The sequence below is a fragment of the Schistocerca nitens genome, chromosome 7 (assembly GCF_023898315.1).
Source record: "Schistocerca nitens isolate TAMUIC-IGC-003100 chromosome 7, iqSchNite1.1, whole genome shotgun sequence".
NCBI classification, from domain to species: Eukaryota; Metazoa; Arthropoda; class Insecta; order Orthoptera; family Acrididae; genus Schistocerca; species Schistocerca nitens.
The window spans coordinates 102139018-102159003 of NC_064620.1; the positions used below are offsets into that span (position 1 = coordinate 102139018).

General features: G+C 42.5%; 1 protein-coding gene across 2 annotated transcripts in view; it reads left to right on the plus strand.

The window, feature by feature from the left end:
• The first annotated feature begins 3953 nt into the window (after window positions 1-3953).
• Window positions 3954-19986, plus strand: part of LOC126194944 (uncharacterized) — a 420126-nt gene continuing 404093 nt past the window's right edge. The window contains exon 1 of one of the 2 annotated variants that reach the window (XM_049933331.1): window positions 3954-4752. In XM_049933331.1, the coding sequence (XP_049789288.1) occupies window positions 4704-4752 (49 nt within the window). In that variant the 5' untranslated portion in view covers window positions 3954-4703. The remainder of the gene's footprint in view (window positions 4753-19986) is intronic. The other variant, XM_049933332.1, reaches the window with a different exon arrangement.

Below are 19986 nucleotides of genomic sequence, written 5' to 3' on the forward strand. Positions count from 1 at the left end.
CGAGTCTCGGTCCGGCACACAGTTTTAATCTGCCAGGAAGTTTCATATCAGCGCACACTCCGCTGCAGAGTGAAAATCTCATTCTGGAGTTTTCTTAGTGTTTGGTGATAGGTAACATTGCATTTAAATGGAAAGGTGAACTCTCATAATGCGAGAATAAGGGGTGCGGAACAACCACATGATTCTGTACAACATGAGAGGGATTCTTCAAAATTTAATGTCTTTTGTGCAGATACTCGGAAAAATGTGTATGGTCAATTTTTCGTTGCGGAAAACACTGATACACGAAGCACATAGCTCGATATGCTTGAGAACCTTCTCTTCCCACAGTTGGAGACTGATTCGAACGACTTCATTTACCAACACAAAGGGCTACTGAATGAAGGATCGGTTGCACTGAACCAAATGATTCAGCCGTACATTACTGGCCTCCAAGGTCACCGGACCTGACCGTATGTGACTATTTCTTTTGAGGGTTTATAAAAAACTCGGCTTCTGTGCCTCCATTACCAACAACAATGAATGAACTGAGACATCGCATAACAGCAGCTGTGGTAGCTGTAACTCAAGATATGCTCGCTGCAATGTGGAAATAATTTGAATACCGCATCCACATATGCCGTGCATCTCGAGGGGTGCGTATGAAGACCTATGAACAGGTATGAAAAAAAAAGTTTTGTATTTCCCGTTCATCAAGAAACAAAATTCATTGTATATACAGGGTGATTCACGAGGATATGAAAATATTTTAATATGTTATTCTAAAAGTAAAACTAAAGAAAATAGTTCATATAAACATGCGTCCGCAAATGTTTACTTACAGAGTTACGGCTAATAAAGATCCTGCCTGAAATTTAGCAACTTCGCTAATATGAAGCCATCGCAAAACTGTACGAGGTTAGAGTGAAGCACGATTTCCATTTATTTTGTTGTTATTGGTCTGGGGAATCTAATAAAACATGTCAAAGACGTGTATCTGCAGAAGTTTTCCAGAACATCCAGAGAAGCAAAGATTATTATGCAAGAAAATTTGTTTACTTTCCATTAAGAATGTAGAAACGTTTGTGTCATTGTTGGCAGCCGTTAGTGAGTTGTTTCAGTCGTATCCTAACCTTGAAACGAGTTAGTTTTCTGTATTGTTCAGTAAAAGAACATAATAACAACAGTGTATTTGATACCACATAGTAGTTGTTGTAGTTTGTAGATTGTTTATTAAAGAGGGATGCCCTTCTAATTTACGACAAAGGAATACGCCGATATGGTGTTTATTTATGACAAATGTGATGGTAATGCTACGGCTGCAGTTAACGAATATCTCGTACGTTACCCAACTCGGAGGATTCCGAATGCACGAACCATTAGCGGAGTATTTCGAATGTTAAGGGAGGCAGGTTCTCTACCTTGCGTCTGGGGCATGTTTTATTAGATTCACCAGATCAATAACAACAAAACAAATTGGCGTCGTACTGTACTTTAATCTCGTACAGTTCTGCGATAGCCTTATATTAGCGAGGTTGCTAAATTTCAGGCAAAACCTTTTATTAACCGTAACTCAGTAACGAAAAATTTGTGGACCTGTGTTTATATGAACTTTAATTTTACGTGTAGAATAACATATTAAAATATCTGAATATCTTCGTGAACCACCTTGTATTTATTAGTTTCAGAAATATACACTGCTGGCATTAAATTTGCTACACCAAGAAGAAATGCAGATGATAAATAGGTATTCATTGGACAAATATACTATACTAGAACTGACATGTGATTTCATATTCATGCAATTTCGGTGCATAGATCCTGAGAAATCAATACCCAGAACAACCACCTCTGGCCGTAATAACGGCCTTGATACGCCTGGGCATTGAGTCAAACAGAGACTGGATGGTGTGTAGAGGTACAGCTGGCCATGCAGCTGCAACACGATACCACAGTTCATCAAGAGTAGTGACTGGCCTATTGTGACGAGCCAGTTGCTCGACCACCATTGACCAGACGTTTTCAATTGGTGAGAGATCTGGAGAATGTGCTGGCCAGGGCAGCAGTCGAACATTTTCTATATCGAAAAAGGCACGTATAGGACCTGTAACATGCGGTCGTGCATTATCCTGCTGAAATGTAGAGTTTCGCAGGATCGAATGAAGGGTAGAGCCACGGATCGTAATACATCTGAAATGTAAAGTCCACTGTTCAAAGTGCCGTCAATGCGAACAAGAGGTGACCGAGAAGTGTAACCAATGGCACCTCATCCATCATGCCGGGTGATACACCAGTATGGCGATGATGAATACACGCTTCCAATGTGCGTTCATCGCGATGTCACCAAACACGGATGCGACCATCATGATGCTGTCAACAGAACCTGGATTCATCCGAAAAAATGACGTTTTGCCATTGTGCACCCAGGTTCGTCGTTGAGTACACGATCGCAGGCGCTCCTGTCTGTGATGCAGCGTTAAGGGTAACCGCAGCCACGGTCTCCGAGCTGATAGTCCATGCTGCTGCAAACGTCGTCGAACTGTTCGTGCAGATGGTTGTTGTCTTGCAACCGTCCCCATCTGTTAACTCGGGGATCGAGAAGTGGTTGCACGATCCGTTACAGCAGTGCGGATAAGATGCCTGTCATCTCGACTGCTAGTGATACGAGGGCTTTGAGATTCAGCACGGCGTTCCGTATTACCCTCCTGAACCTACCGATTGCATATTCTGCTAAAAGTAAGTGTATCTCTACCAACGCGAGCAGCAATGTCGCGATACGATAAACCGCAATCGCGATAGGGTACAATCCGACCTTTATCAAAGTCCCAAACGTGATGGTACGCATTTCTCCTCCTTACACGACGCATCACAACAACGTTTTACCAGGCAACGCCGGTGAACTGCTGTTTGTGTATGAGAAATCGGTTGGAAACTTTCCTCATGTCAGCACGTTGTAGGTGTCGCCACCGGCACAACCTTGTGTGAATGCTCTGAAAAGCTAAACATTGCATATCACAGCATCATCTTCCTGTCGGTTAAATTTCGCTTCTGTAGCACGTCATCTTCGTGGTGTAGCAGTTTTAATGGCCAGTAGTGTAGACGTCCGAAATCGGATGATTCTTTTTCATACACCTTGTGTATCTGTTCAACAACAGAAAGCCCAGCAGTGTTCATATTATGTAACAAAATGAAGTCGTGCATCCTATATACCAGTATAAAAGAAGTTGCATATCATAATGGAGTACGAGCCTACAACTTACGACAAAGAGGAACAATAAAAGGTAATATGAAAACTGTTTATATAAGTTCTCAGAATGGCTCAAATGGCTCTGAGCACTATGGGACTTAACATCTGTGGTCATCAGTCCCCTAGAACTTAGAACTAGTTAAACCTAACTAACCAAGGACATCACACACATCAATACCCGAGGCAGGATTCGAACCTGCGACCATAGCAGTCGCGCTGTTTCGGACTGAGCGCCTAGAACCGCTCGGGCATCACGGCCGGCTATACAAGTTCTACAGTTGCTACCTCTCCCTGCAGTGTGTCACTAACTGATAGTGCTAAGTGCCGTGAAAATGTTACCAGCCGTCCGAATTATTAACTTACTTCAAAATTAATAAATCGATTATGGGGTACAAGTGGGTGGTGACAGTGAATGTGTACCACTTGTGATGTGTGCGTGCTTGTTTGTGTGTGTGTGTGTGTGTGTGTGTGTGTGCGTCAGAGGTGTGTGTCAGAGGGTGCAGGAAAGCGTTCCCCGCTCGGAAAGCGATAGATAAGTATCGACCGCTGGCGAAGCTCTACCCTGGTTGACGCCGCGTGCGGACAGTGGGGCTGTGTGGCGCCTGGAGCTTCGGCTTCCCGGCGAACTCGCGGGGCGCAAGCGCGCCGCCGCGCCCGGCCGCGCAGGCTGTGGCCGTCGCGCCGACAGACGGCCGCCGACGCCGACGCCGACGCCGACGCCGCAGCAGTCAGCGCCGCTGCTCCTCCTCGGCCGGCAGTCGCGCCCGGGACCTCGCGGCGTCGCTGCGGCCACGCCGGCGCGCCTCCGTTCGCACCGGGCTACGTTACTTCTCACACAGTATTACCTCGCACTCTACGGCTTCCCACGAACGACAGCATTAGACTCTTGTTCTGCACAGTGTTATTCTTACACTTAACCTATCACGTCTGAACTGCCACTCACGGAAGTCTTTCAGATTGTGCAGCTCCAGAGTCTCACTCTGAGATCGGATAAATAAATGATCAGGGTACCTCCCCCACAGTTTGTTCAGAATAGACGTCTCTCGTGCAATTTTCTTCTTTCACTTAGCGATTCGTTATAAATTTCACACTCAGCTGCCTAATACTGATGCCGAAGACGACGTCTTGCTCTCGGTACGTATAAGACGTATTCGCTTGCCTTTCGCTACATCTGTGGATACACTTGCGCCAGCGACGCGGCAGAGGAAGATAGTTCCGCTATCGGGCAGAGCAGTCGACCTTGCGAACCCTTGGCACTGCTCCAGTTCCAGAAGTGTCAGTCTTGACGAACTGAGTTACGTGCGAAGGAGTCGGCATCACTTAAGAGGGAATTATCTCGTATAGATATTGCTACTACTATAATAGTCGCGGATTGTTTGTGCTCGGGACAGACTTCTGCCTGCTGACATGTTACACAAGCTCGCCGCCTAGACTGCCGCCTACCTACCAGTCACACGACGTCTGACGGTTTCTGCAGATGGCCTCCTATCATCAGTTCCTGGGCTTCGCGCTGCTCACCCTGGCAGGTGAGTACGTTGCTGGATGCACTCGTAACGTTTTTTTCGTAAAATTAATACATTAGATGACGTTTTTATTACGACGAGGCACAGACATGTGAAGTGGTCTAAATGATATTTCTTTCGCCATTCGTTCTGGATACACTATTACAATGTCGGCTGTGTAGCCATTGTTCCTGAAAGGTGATGCGTCTTGCATATACCTAATTTCGAAATGACAGTACTCGATCACCTCTCAACTACTACAAGCCGAAATCATAATAGTGTATTCCGAAGGAAATAGCAGAAATCAAATTGCGAAAGAATTATTATTCAGTCAATGATTCTTCCAGCCTACTCTCATTGCTGTGAATATAGTGTAAATCCGAATCTTAGCAACAAAATTTGAGCGGCTTATTACTGGCGAGATATTCGTCACGACAGAACAGGAACTGTACGGTTGTTTAAAACAATTATTTATTCTTCAATCTCAGTTGCAGTAATCTCTCGTGCAGTTCATACACTGCCACAACTTCATCGACCTAAAAATGATCCAGAGAGGCCGAAGAGCGCCGTGTACCTAAAAATGTGCAACTGAAAGGAAAGAATAATGAGAATTGTTTAAAATGTCAGACGCTGTTAAGCAACAGTTTCTATTTTGGCATCAGCGCTCATTAGTCTCAAGGTGCTTGACTTTTGAAAACCTTAGCTGTAAAGTTTCAATAAATTCTCATAAAGAGATATTTCAAGTATATCCACTGTGATTATTTTATCCACATAAGTCATTGTTTTTAAATATTACTAGAATAACGACATATTTTTCAAATCGTTAATTCCAGCCTAAATTTTATTATTAAAAATACCTCAGTGGTTATGGAACATTGGTAACTTGCAACCTGAGTGCACTTATCAGTTACCATCGTTACCAATTGTTATTTGCTGGCGAGTTAACGAACATTACTGTGAAAGCTCTCAAAAATACAAATTAGAAGGTCCGCATTATTTGCGTTACGATACTAAAATTTGCATTACCAGTTTGTGAAGTAATGAAATACAACCTCAAACATTAACCTATGATTGGGCACAATATAAAATTAATTTTAGTGTCGTCTTAGTACAGTACGTAAAGAATGTTAATGATACCCCTTAACATTTTTGTCATCACGTAAATTCACGTATACAGTGGTGAGGGACACAACATTGTTTACTAGCTTAATGAATTATGCTCATTTACTTGGTTTGTCAACAACATCGGAAGCGCGCATGGGTTCAGAAAAATGATCAGTATCTTTACCTTCGCAGTTATCCACATCAGCTTCACATTTGTAAAAATTGTTTCTGAATAGCATTTGGTCCATGAGTATCGGATGTGTTGGTAGCACTAACAGCCATGTTTTGGCACTTACCGCTGTTTACGTGCACCCATTGTGACAAAGCTGACATTAGTGAGAGTCTGAAAATAGTGGCAGAGCTGACATTTTTCGGTTTATCGTAAAGCAAGCAATATGAGTAAACCACGACACATACCATGTTTTCAATGCAATAAACCTGCTTTCCATAGTGGTGCCCTAAGCAGTCCTCTTCACATGGACGGGGAGCTGGTGACGTCACGGGGGGGGGGGGGGGAGGGGAATTCCATGTCTCACTACATTGAGGAGCGCGAAATGAAGAATGTGCCGTGCCACACTTTTGCCTCGTGGAGTGGTATATGGTCAATGAGATCCAACATCGTTTCTTATAACACAAGCAGATCTGACGAGCCGCCATATTGAATTAAATTAAACAACGTGTTTATTGGGTTTTCTTTATCATAGAGTACGTGATATGAATATAAGCTGTTTCCAAGCGTCTGCAAAATGAGTATCTTTTGAAAACGTGTCATTTTGACTGCGATTTGTTGTAGTAAAGCTACATGAAACTACATATCGGTAGATAATGGCGTCCTGTATTCGATGTTTTAGTGTTATAGCTTGTGTGCTATGCAAGTACACCATTTGAATGCTTCGGTACCATCGTGATCTATAGAAAAATCGTTTTGATGCAATTTGTCGCAATTAAATATCAGTTAGTGACAGTTGTAGAAACAGTCTTTACGCTGAAACTTCCTGGCAGATTAAAACTGTGTGCCAGACCGAGACTCGAACTCGGGACCTTTGCCTTTCGCGGGCAACTGCTCTACCATCTGAACTACCGAAGCACGACTCAGGCCCGGTCCTCACAGCTTTACTTCGGCCAGTACCTCGTCTCCTACCTTCCAAACTTTACAGAAGCTCTTCTACGAACCTTGCAGAACGAGCACTCCCGGAAGAAAGGATATTGCGGAGACATGGCTTAGCCACGGCCTGGGCCGGCCGGTGTGGCCGTGCAGTTCTAGGCGCTTCTGTCTGGAACCGCGTGACCGCTACGGTCGCAGGTTCGAATCCTGCCTCGGGCATGGATGTGTGTGATGTCCTTAGGTTAGTTAGGTTTAAGTAGCTCTAAGTTCTAGGGGACCGATGACCACAGATGTTAATTCCCATAGTGCTCAGAGCCATTTGAACCATTTGAACCACGGCCTGGAGGATGTTTCCAGAATGAGATTTTCACTCGGCAGCGGGGTATGCGCTGATATGAAACTTCCTGGCAGATTAAACCTGTGTGCCGGACCGAGACTCGAACTCGGGACATGTAGTGCACTTGCTCGCGAAAGGCAAAGGTCCCGAGTTCGAGTCTCGGTCCGGCACACAGTTTTAATCTGCCAGGAAGTTTCATATCAGCGCACAGTCTGCTGCAGAGTGGAAATCTCATTCTGGAGTCTTTACGCTGTCTGCACCACACGAGAAGGTCTCTCGTTGTGATGAATCCATAGATAAGTTGATGGCGTCTGAAGCTAAAAAAAAGAAAGTAGTTAGTTCGCGTTCACCTCCTTCGGCTTTTTCTTTTAATTTTCAGGGTCTTTCTTATTCATTTAATAGAAATAGTATGTCAAAAGTCAATGTTATTTGTTATAAATAATGTAACTCCTGCAATTCTTGTTGCAGTCCGCCTCCGTAACGAAACGGTAGCGTTACCGCTTACCACCCAGGGGACCTGAGTTCGATTCCCGGCAGGGGACTGGGTGTTGTGTGACCATCATCATTGACTCGCAACTCGCCGAAGTGGCGTCAACTAAAAAGGATGTGGTGTCACCGCCAGACACCACACTTGCTAGGTGGTAGCCTTTAAATCGGCCGCGGTCCATTAGTATACGTTGGACCCGCGTGTCGCCACTGTCAGTGATCGCAGACCGAGCGCCGCCACACGGCAGGTCTAGAGAGAGACTTACTAGCACTCGCCCCAATTGTGCAGCCGACGTTCATAGGAAGGGTTCACTGACAATCACGCTCTCATTTGCCGAGACGATAGTTAGCATAGCCTTCAGCTACGTCATTTGCTACGACCTAGCAAGGCGCCGTATTCAATTAATATTGTAATTATAAAACATGTACCGTCAAGAGCGCTGTACACCAAATATGGATTAAAGTTAAGTATTACATCATCTACGTACTTGATTTGCAATTCTGAAGACATTGTCCTGTTCCAGACCTCACGCCAGTCTGCGTGTAATTAAACGCGTGCATTTCGGCCTCCTCTAGCAACACGGTGTTGGCTCTTCTGCCAACACTACAAAGGACTTGCAATATGGCGGCCGAACTCCCCCGAATGGGGCCTCCCGGCCAACAACGCCATACGATTATTTCTTTTTTTTTTTTTTTTCCTTGTTGCAAAGGCCAATGGCTGGAATGTTTCCCCAGTGGCCAGAGATGTATACGTAACTACTTCTCTACGTCTGGAACCAAACAAAAGTTACACACTAGAAGCTATACGTAAAATGTAGGTGGAGGAGGCAGGAAAGGAAATCGTGATGCTGGTGTCAGCTGCATTGGGACACTACTCGGAATCAGTGGCTACTAGTGAAAATGTGTACCAGACTAGGATACAAACCTGGGACCTCCTGTTTGCTAGGCAGGTGGGTTAACCACAGCGCCATCCGTGACACAGCGCTATCGGAACTGCGCGGGCTATCTCGGGACGCCTCAGTGCCTCAGCACCATCTATTCGCAGTCCCTCTTCTTTTCCTGCATGCTCGCTACTCAGAGCTTCCAAAAGGAGGTTGGACGTACTTGTGCATCCGCACTGAAGAACGTGGATCCATTCCTCATCTAGGGGACTCAGCTATATGAATGTGTGGTGTCTGTTCTTTCGGACATGTATACCCCGGAAGTTTTTGCACTTATGAAAGTTTACGTGAAATGTATATACGTCTGAGTTTTGCATTAGCTCATGTATGCATCTTACCGCTAAATTTCTTTTTCAGTTATGGTGTGCAGCTTCGAAAAAACTTTCTGCTCCATTCAAGTGAAGCTACGAAACGAATCTCGATCTTGAAATCTATGTGATGAAGAACACTATTTCAGAGTGCTGGTAGTCAATTCAGCACCGAGAATAAGGATGTTATGCATGCGAAAACTGACATTAGACTTTATACCTTAACTCCATTCAATTTAAAACCGAAAAGTGATGAAAATTCATTTGAGTTAGGAGGGACGTTGATGAAAAACACACGCTATTTCAAAAATGCACCAAATCCACAGTTTTGGAGATATGCGAATGAAATTTTGTACCACGCTTTACATGAAAGTGACACATTTACATATAAAATACTTTGATTATGTATATTCAACTTTTTTTGAATGAAATATGAAGTTTTATTTTCAAAAAATAATGTATGTTCCTTTTTCTCAGAAAGTATTCAAGAGATTTCTACAAAACTTTTTCTGCTTCATCTCTTTATATGTTGTAAGCTTCCCTCATGAGGGTTTTGGAATAGGTCAAACAGGAAAATTTTCATAATTTTTAATTATAATTCCACAAGTACTATTTTAAATTCATGCAAAATTCCAAGCACTTTGCTACATATCTCAGCTTGCAATCAGAATTTCAAAATTTTCTCATGAGAAGAAGTTTATTAGGTTTACAGAAATATGTGTACAAAATTTCATAATTCTAGGATGCATAGCATCTGAGGAAAAGGTACATAAACTTTAAAAAACTAACTTTTCAGGAAACGTAATTTAAAGTTCAGCCTAACTTTATCCTCATGTCACTTCTTCAGAAGGCACCACGTTGATACTCTGGGTCGTCTTTCCCTTCAACGCTTCTCTTCTGGTTTCTTGTTGCTTGTCTTCTTTCCTTTACCAGGTCTTCAACTGACTTTTCAGCTACAGAGACGCGATGTAAATCTATTTTTCTCAGTATGTCTTGAGTGAAATTTCCTATCTTGAAGCCCATTCTTTCTAATACATTCATCCTCCCGACGTTCCCGTCATTAAGTGCAATAACTGCATCATAAGTTGCAATTCTGACAGCTCTAGCAGATGCAAATGTGTTTTTAGAGCATTGTTTCCATATTAGTGAATTTAGAGACTCATTTGGATTTTGGGTTTTGCCGTCAACACACTTTTTGAGAAGTGCAGGATCGGCCAAAGATGACCTATAAAACCAAAGAGTATGTATCAAGGCCTTCTAGATGTATCCCGCACACGTTTGGTTGAAAGTAATACACATAATCGTTGTTCACTGAGCAGGTATTGAAGTGCTGCTTAGAAACGTAGGCGTCGCAGGGAGGCCGCTTCACACTTTTACTTAATTTATAGGCACTTTGGATACGATTTCAACGTTGAAACTTTGGGAACTTATTGTCCATGAGTTGTACTAACAAATAAAAAATAAATCGAAAATTGACATTTTTGCTCAGTTTCATCAACATCTCCCCTTAACGAATAACTTGTGCTATGTATCACAGATCGTTGGACAGCGTTATGTACTGTTTCTCTGTCAGAAATTCGCTTTGCCAGACATCTACGAGTCCAGAATCTTCTTCACAACTTTCTCCGCTCTTCTTCGACAATTGGTAACAGAGTTGACGCAGCTGTTTTACGCACGTCCGATTTCGTAAGGAAACTGTGTGGTCTGCGAGCCAAATAAAGCCGACAACGGCTGCCGGAGAGCGCTCAGGGAGGAAATCTCGTTAAGTAGCCCGTACTGTGTGTCGACGGCCCTCTCTCTCCTGAGGCCGGATGTCGTGTCAGCATTCACGCCGCGTTAGTTCCCTCGTTCCGTGTGAGGGCGGCTTAACTGTCGAGTCGAGATCTTCATTTATCTTTGTATCTCTGTTGCACAGAAAATACGTGCCTAACACTGCAAATGCCGACGGTTGTGTAGTCTGTCTTGTTCGCAAAAAAAATTCATCTACATCTACATCATACTCCGCAAGCCATCTATTGGTGTGTGGCGGAGGGTACTTTCGGTACCACTATCTGATCCCTCCAACCCTGCTCGACTCGGGAATACGAGATGCGACAGTAAAGTAATGAGACTGATGTGAAAAAAAAAATGTTGCTTACCAATTTAGTCAAGATTAGTGTAGGCTCCTTCAAAGTAGTTCCCTTCTGCTTGCACATTTTCCAGCGCTTCTGTCATTGATTGTAAAATTTCTGGAACATCTTCTGTAATATGCTCCAAGACCCTCGCCACAGCTTTTTGGACGTGTTGTTTGAAAGTGGTGTTCCCTGACCGCCGTTTTGACTCTTGGAAATAGAAAAAAGTGGCACGGAGATCTGGAGAAAAAGGTGGCTGTGATACTACTGAAATTTGTTTTGAGGTTAAAAATTGCTGTACTGACAGAGCAGTATGGGATGGCGCATTATCGTGATGCAGAATCCAATTATCAGCAATGTTGGCACGCAAACGAAGAACTCTTTTACGAAGTCTTTCTAAAATTTCTTTGTAGTAATATTTATTAACTGTTTGTCTAGGAGGCACCTACTCTTTATGAGCAATTCCCTTGGAATCTAAGAATCACACAAGCATGCATTTCACTTTTGACTTTAACATGTGAGCTTTGTTAGGTCTGGGTGATCCCTTTGAGCAATATTGCGAACTTTGGCGCTTTGTCTCTGCATCGTACTGAAAAACCCAACTTTCATCACTGGTGATAACACGACTCAATAATTCTGGATTGAATTCCGTTTTCTCTAACAGATCGGCTTTGTCCCGGATGGCGCAGTGGTTCTCGTACCTGCCTAGTACTCAGGAGATGTCGTGTTCGAATCCCGGTTCGGTTTATATTTACACTCGTGGCCGCTGATTCCGCGTAACGTTCCACTGCAGCTGACAGCAGTTCTGCCCTTCAGTTTACGTATACAGCAGTTGATCGCTGTCGTCCTGGGACATCAGCTGTATTGCAGAATGACATAATCCCTAGTCTGGAAATATTTTACGGAATCTGGTAGCAATGAACTACAATGTTCCGTTTGTTTTGAAAGCTTAAAAACGGGAACAGGCACAACAAACTTGCCAAGTCATGAAAGGAAAAAATATCCACAATATTTTTTGGAAGATAAGGTAAATGTTATTGATGTACCTCTAATTTTATTGTCGTGCTATAATCTATGGATAATAATTGAACCGTTAATTTTGTGCTCACTTCAGGATGAAAACTGAACCATTCAAAACTGACGATGCAGGTCTTCAACTTGTGACTTCCCGCTGTCGCCGCGTCCATCTCTTTCACCATAGGAATCGTTGACAGACACAGTGATATTTCTGCTGCTGCCTCAACTCCACATCGATCGTGATTTCCTACTCCTGCACGTTCATTAAAATTTTTCGGCCTTTGTTCTTAGTCGATGTTTATTACTGCAAGTAATATCAATAAAAAACCTAAAATCGGTTATTTCAGAAACGAGTTATTTTGAGTGCTTTTGACAGGAGACGGAAAGAACTGAAAAGGGATGTTCAGCGATAAGCACCATCCCTATTCTGTCCATGACGCGTTCCCGGATATTCGTCATTCTGTTGCTCGCATTATTCTAGTTCGGCGTCTGTGTAATACAGCCAATATATGTTAAATTCAAGTGACTTAGACTTCTAAAGTTTTTAAACTGAACCACGAAAGAACGGATTCATTTACTCAGTGTTACCGAAACAACTCATGCCTATGCGATCTATCATCAAAAGTGTTTTTGGACAAATATTTAAAAGATATTGGCTCATGGTGTTTTAGGATATTAACACACTAAATTTTAAACGCTGTAACGACCTACCTGTGGCCACAAATCGCGAAGTTGCTGCAACCTGCTTGTTGACTGCGACTGCCTGTCCGATTTCCGTATGATTTTTTTCTATTCTCTACTTCTTCTTCTTTCATCGCCGTCTTTCATTATCCGTCTTCTAAGTATCCAGCTATCTTTTCCTTGGTCTTCCTAGGGATCTTGTACCTAAAGGTTTAAAATTTAAGGCTGGTTTGGTAGTCTTGAATCCGGCATTTTTTGTAAATGTTCTAGCCAGCTTTGTCGACTAGAACTGATCTTCTCTTTTATAGCATATATCCCAATCTCAGCCCTTATGTCTTCGTTTTTTAGTCTATCTAATCTTGTACTGCCCGTAACTCGTTTTAGAAATTTCATTTTTGCCGCTTGGATCCTACTTCGTTTCTTTTTAGTCGTTGTCCAGGTTTCGGTTTCAAATAGCAAGTGGCTGTTACTTTATAAAACCTGATTTTTGTGTCTTTTCTCGCTATATTTCTCAATATTCTATTGACTGTTCCGCATATCATTTGATATTTCTGCAGTCTGCTGTCAATGTCGAATTCAGTTTGGTAGTTTATAATATTTCCAAGGTAACTGAATTGACTAACTTGTTCAGTGGACTTTTCCCATTTATGATCTTGGTTCTCAGCGTTTTTGTCCGTTTGAAAGCCATCAGTTTTGTTTCTGGAATAGACTTTTCCTATTACTTTCTTTAGAAATCTGACTCAGTCCATGGATGGTTCTTTGTAGTGAGGTTTTGTCATCCTGTACAATCGCAAAGTCGTCTGCAAAATGCATCGTATTAAAAATATGTTATGTGATAATCTCAAATCCGGATCAATTTGTTGTTTTCATGTTTTAATCATATCGTCAGTGTATATATATTCTATTCTTTCTCGTCTTACTGTTCGGAAATAATTATTGTCCATTTTGGACTTACTAGAAAATTGCAGCTGTTGGCACCGAAGTTAATTTATAACGAATTAGCTGCAGCCAGTTTGTTTTTGTAGGCGTTTATTTTAGCCTGATGACATTTCAAGATGCTTGGCATCTCATCGTCATATCTTTACATTGATTTACGTGTCATAACCATTGTTTCCTTACTACCACCCTTGCATAACTTTCAAAAGGAAATTTTTAAGGCTGCTATTGTACAACATCGTAAGTAAAGAAACAATATTCAAATGGCGCTAAGCACTATGGGACTTAACGTCTGAGGTCATCAGTCCCCTAGACTTAGAACTACTTAAACCTAACTGAACTAAGGACATCTCACACACCCATGCCCGAGGCAGGAAACAGCGGCCGACGAAACAACATTCAATACGCGAATAAAAAAGGGAGCATCTGAAGATGGAGCGAACAGAATGAATGAACTCTCTCAAACACGCGTTTTGAGGACCAATTTGTTGGAGTGGTGTGTCGGGAAATGCGTGCCGTATCAGTGCGTTACACCATAAATATTAACGTCACGGGCGCTACATTTGTGACATCAAGGACGCTGCTGTCGCTCACATGACAACTTCAACAATCAGGGTGTTCGCTGCCCTCTGTAATAAAAAAAAGTGAGTTAATGGATCAACGACGAACTGGAACGGGTGTCTTGCGACGTCCGCCCCGAGCAGACACAACGAACGAAAACAAACAAAATGAGATTAAAAAAGAAAAAGACAGCTGAGTGGTCAGCGTGACGGATTGCCGTCCTGCGGGCCCGGGTTCGATTCCCTGGGGGGTCGCGGATTTTCTGCGCTTAGGGACTGGGTGTCGTGTTGTCTTCATAATTATTTCATCCCCATCCGTCGCGCAGGTCGCCTAATGTGGTGTCGAATGTAATAAGACCTGCACCAAGGCGGCCGGACCTGCCCCGTAAGGGGCCTCCCAGCCAATTACGCCAAACGCTCATTCCCATTTTCAACTAATACATTTGTGACTTTTTTCTTTGTCAGTCTGTTCTATTCAGTGAAACAAGAATGGGGCATGGGATTCTACTTTTTGATGGAAAAAAAGTATTTCATTTGATTGCTACTAAATAAACGAAAAAGTCTACCGATGGATATTTTGCTTCTATAAGCTGCACAGATTCCCCCCCCCCCCCCCCCCCACACACACACACTTGATTATTTGGTGCCACTCCAGTTTCTGGTAGTATGTAAGCGACTCGCCTGCAGCTTCTGATTATGGTTTTGCGTGTCGTGTAGCAGCATTTCTAACAATTATTGATCAGGTTCCTTCAATAAAAAAGCGAATAGTTTCCTTTGTCCGTCCACTTGAAAAGTGAGACACTCTTCCTCACTGACCGAAAAGATTCGGACAGAAATTATAATCCGGACTAAGTGAAATGTTTTAAAATTAATGAACTTAGCGACAGGAAAATTTAAGGAAATTTTGGTCTACCTACTTTAATAAGTTGAAAATAGTAAACAGCCAATCAGTTGCGTAAGAAAAACTTCTTCTACAGAAGCAAATGTTGACAACCTACACAAGTCAACAGTGAAAAATATGTTAAGATATATATACACCGCTACAATAATATCCCATAACGAATATAAAAAGTAATTCAGACTTAATGGATTACTTGTTGTGGCAGAAGTACGTGAAAATACAGCCGAAAGGCGTCAATCAAATATAAAATTTCACCTCCAAAATAATTAAAATATGCACAACATGATCGTTTTCATATGGTATTTCCACAAGAATGTACAGCTACTGCAATGGCGTCACGTACTCAACGCTTGGGCTAAGAAAAGCGTATGGCAAGAGAGGAAATACAGATACGACAACAACGACATTGTGTACGTCTTAATTATTATGGAGGTGAAATTGTATATGTGACTGACGCCTTTCAGCTATATTTTAACGTATCTCTGCCACAACATGTAAACCAGTCGGTCTGAATTTTTTTTTTTTTTTTTTTTTTTTTTTTTTTTTTTGTCTACCGACTGGTTTGATGCGGCCCGCCACGAATTCCTTTCCTGTGCTAACCTCTTCGTCTCAGAGTAGCGCTTGCAACCTACGTCCTCAATTATTTGCTTGACATATTCCAATCTCTGTCTTCCTCTACAGTTTTTGCCCTCTACAGCTCCCTCTAGTACCATAGAAGTCATTCCCTCATGTCTTAGCACATGTCCTATCATCCTGTCCCTTCTCCTTATCAGTGTTTTCCACATATTCCTTCCCTCTCCGATTCTGCGTAGAACCTCCTCATTCCTTACCTTATCAGTCCACCTAATTTTCAACATTCGTCTATAGCACCACATCTCAAATGCTTCGATTCTCTTCTGTTCCGGTTTTCCCACAGTCCATGTTTCACTACCATACAATGCTGTACTCCAGACGTACATCCTCAAAAATTTCTTCCTCAAATTAAGGCCGGTATTTGATATTAGTAGACTTCCCTTGGCCAGAAATGCCTTTTTTGCCATAGCGAGTCTGCTTTTGATGTCCTCCTTGCTCCATCCGTCATTGGTTATTTTACTGCCTAGGTAGCAGAATTCCTTAACTTCATTGACTTCGTGACCATCAATCCTGATGTTAAGTTTCTCGCTGTTCTCATTTCTACTACTTCTCATTACCTACCTTCGTCTTTCTCCGATTTACTCTCAAACCATACTGTGTACTCATTAGACTGTTCATTCCGTTCAGCAGATCATTTAATTCTTATTCACTTTCACACAGGATAGCAATGTCATCAGCGAATCGTATCATTGATATCCTTTCACCTTGTATTTTAATTCCACTCCTGAACCTTTCTTTTATTTCCATCATTGCTTCCTCGATGTACAGATTGAAGAGTAGGGGCGAAAGGCTATAGCCTTGTCTTACACCCTTCTTAATACGAGCACTTCGTTCTTGATCGTCCACTCTTATTATTCCCTCTTGATTGTTGTACATATTGTATACGACCCGTCTCTCCCTATAGCTTACCCCTACTTTTTTCAGAATCTCGAACAGCTTGCACCATTTTAAATTGTCGAACACTTTTTCCAGGTCGACAAATCCTATGAAAGTGTCTTGATTTTTCTTTAGCCTTGCTTCCATTATTAGCTGTAATGTCAGAATTGCCTCTCTCGTCCCTTTACTTTTCCTAAAGCCAAACTGATCGTCACCTAGCGCATTCTCAATTTCTTTTCCATTCTTCTGTATATTATTCTTGTAAGCAGCCTTCGATGCATGAGCTGTTAAGCTTATTGTGCGATAATTCTCGCACTTGTCAGCTCTTGCCGTCTTCGGAATTGTGTGGATGATGCTTTTCCGAAAGTCAAATGGTGTATCACCAGACTCATATATTCTACACACCAACGTGAATAGTCGTTTTGTTGCCATTTCCCCCAATGATTTTAGAAATTCTGATGGAATGTTATCTATCCCTTCTGCCTTATTTGACCGTAAGTCCTCCAAAGCTCTTTTAAATTCCGATTCTAATACTGTATCCCCTATCTCTTCTAAATCAACTCCTGTTTCTTCTTCTATCACATCAGACAAATCTCCACCCTCATAGAGGCTTTCAATGTATTCTTTCCACCTATCTGCTCTCTCCTCTGCATTTAACAGTGGAATTCCCATCGCACTCTTAATGTTACCACCGTTGCTTTTAATGCACCAAAGGTTGTTTTGACTTTCCTGTATGCTGAGTCTGTCCTTCCGACAATCATTTCTTTTTCGATGTCTTCACATTTTTCCTGCAGCCATTTCGTCTTAGCTTCCCTGCACTTCCTATTTATTTCATTCCTCAACGACTTGTATTTCTGTATTTCTGATTTTCCCGGAACATGTTTGTACTTCCTCCTTTCATCCATCAACTAAAGTATTTCTTCTGTTACCCATGGTTTCTTCGCAGCTACCTTTTTTGTACCTATGTTTTCCTTCCCAACTTCTGTAATGGCCCCTTTTTAGATGTCCATTCCTCTTCAACTGTACTGCCTACTGCGCTATTCCTTATTGCTGTATTTATAGCGTTAGAGAACTTCAAACGTATCTCGTCATTCCTTAGTACTTCCGTATCCCACTTCTTTGCATATTGATTCTTCCTGACTAATGTCTTGAACTTCAGCCTACTCTTCATCACTACTATATTGTGATCTGAGTCTATATCTGCTCCTGGGTACGCCTTACAATCCAGTATCTGATTTCGGAATCTCTGTCTGACCATGATGTAATCTAATTGTAATCTTCCCGTATCTTCCGGCCTTTTCCAAGTATACCTCCTCCTCTTGTGATTCTTGAACAGGGTATTCGCTATTACTAGCTGAACCTTGTTACAGAACTCAATTAGTCTTTCTCCTCTTTCATTCCTTGTCCCAAGCCCATATTCTCCTGTAACATTTTCTTCTACTCCTTCCCCTACAACTACATTCCAGTCGCCCATGACTATTAGATTTTCGTCCCCCTTTACATACTGCATTACCCTTTCAATATCCCCATACACTTTCTCTATCTGTTCATCTTCAGCTTGCGACGTCGGCATGTATACCTGAACTATCGTTGTCGGTGTTGGTCTGCTGTCGATTCTGATTAGAACAACCTGGTCACTGAACTGTTCACAGTAACACACCCTCTGCCCTACCTTCCTATTCATAACGAATCCTCCACCTGTTATACCATTTTCTGCTGCTGTTGATATTACCCGATACTCATCTGACCAGAAATCCATGTCTTCCTTCCACTTCACTTCACTGACCCCTACTATATCTAGATTGAGCCTTTGCATTTCCCTTTTCAGATTTTCTAGTTTCCCTACCACGTTCAAGCTTCTGACATTCCACGCCCCGACTCGTAGAACGTTATCCTTTCGTTGATTATTCAATCTTTTTCTCATGGTAACCTCCCCCTTGGCAGTCCCCTCCCGGAGATCCGAATGGGGGACTATTCCGGAATCTTTTGCCAATAGAGATATCATCATGACACTTCTTCAAATACAGGCCACATGTCCTGTGGATACACGTTACGTTTCTTTAATGCAGTGGTTTCCATTGCCTTCTGCATCCTCATGTCGTTGATCATTGCTGATTCTTCCGCCTTTAGGGGCAATTTCCCACCCCTAGGAAAAGAGAGTGCCCTCAACCTCTATCCGCTCCTCCGCCCTCTTTGACAAGGCCGTTGGCAGAATGAGGCTGACTTCTTATGCCGGAAGTCTTCGGCCGCCAATGCTGATTATTTATCAAAATTTAGGCAGTGGCGGGGATCGAACCCGGGATCGAAGACGCTACCCCTAGACCACGGGTATTCGTAATGAGGTATTATTGTACCTGTGTATGTACATATCTTAACTTTTTTAGGCTGTAAATATTGCTTTCTGAAGGAGATGTTTTTATAAACGTTGAAACCATGGTAAAGAGGTTTTAACAGATCTTCCATTTTGCAACTGATTGGCTGTTAACTGTTTCCACAAGAAGATTTCATCCTACGGTTGCTGCTCCAGCCACGTGCAAAATTTTAAAATTTGACTAGTTAAATGTCGTGAAGACTTTGTTGGCACCAGTGCAGAGCGTTCTGAAGAACCATGGAATTATTCTAATCTTTAGATTCAGCAGGAACCATATGTCGAAGTCAGTACATGAAGCTTTACTCAATATTTGTTGTCTAGAAGCTCGAAATACGATCCCCTAGATACCAATAAATCTGCATCTATGTCTGTCTTTTACAAGTCTCTGTATGGTGTGCGGCGGAAAATACATTATGTAATGGTGACATTTGTTCAACTTCCTTTTCCATTCGTGGAAGTCGCAAAGAATGTCGACACCCCTCAGAGCGAACCCAGATTCCTGTGTTGTTAATGGTCGTTACGTTAGGTGTGAAAGCTAGAGTCAGTGTCTGGGAGAAGGAATTTCCTACATCCCGGAGGTGATGTACACGTCTTCCCCTAATCCTCCTAAATGGGTTGTGGAGGAGACCTAAGAGACTGGCTCAAGGACGAGTTGATCTTTCTGGGATAGTACGTGTTTCCAAGCACCTAATTGGCTCTTCAAAAGCTCTAGCTGCAGCCAGTACTTTACGGTGGAGCGATAAGCGCGAGCTGAGAAGGGTCGACGAAACTGCCTGCATTCGGCTGCTGAGTCTGATCGCCCGAAAGGCTGGAATCTGTACTAACACCGTACATGCGAAAGTGTGTGTGTCTCTTACGCTTTTGGCGACTGAACAGCTTAATCAGTTTCGA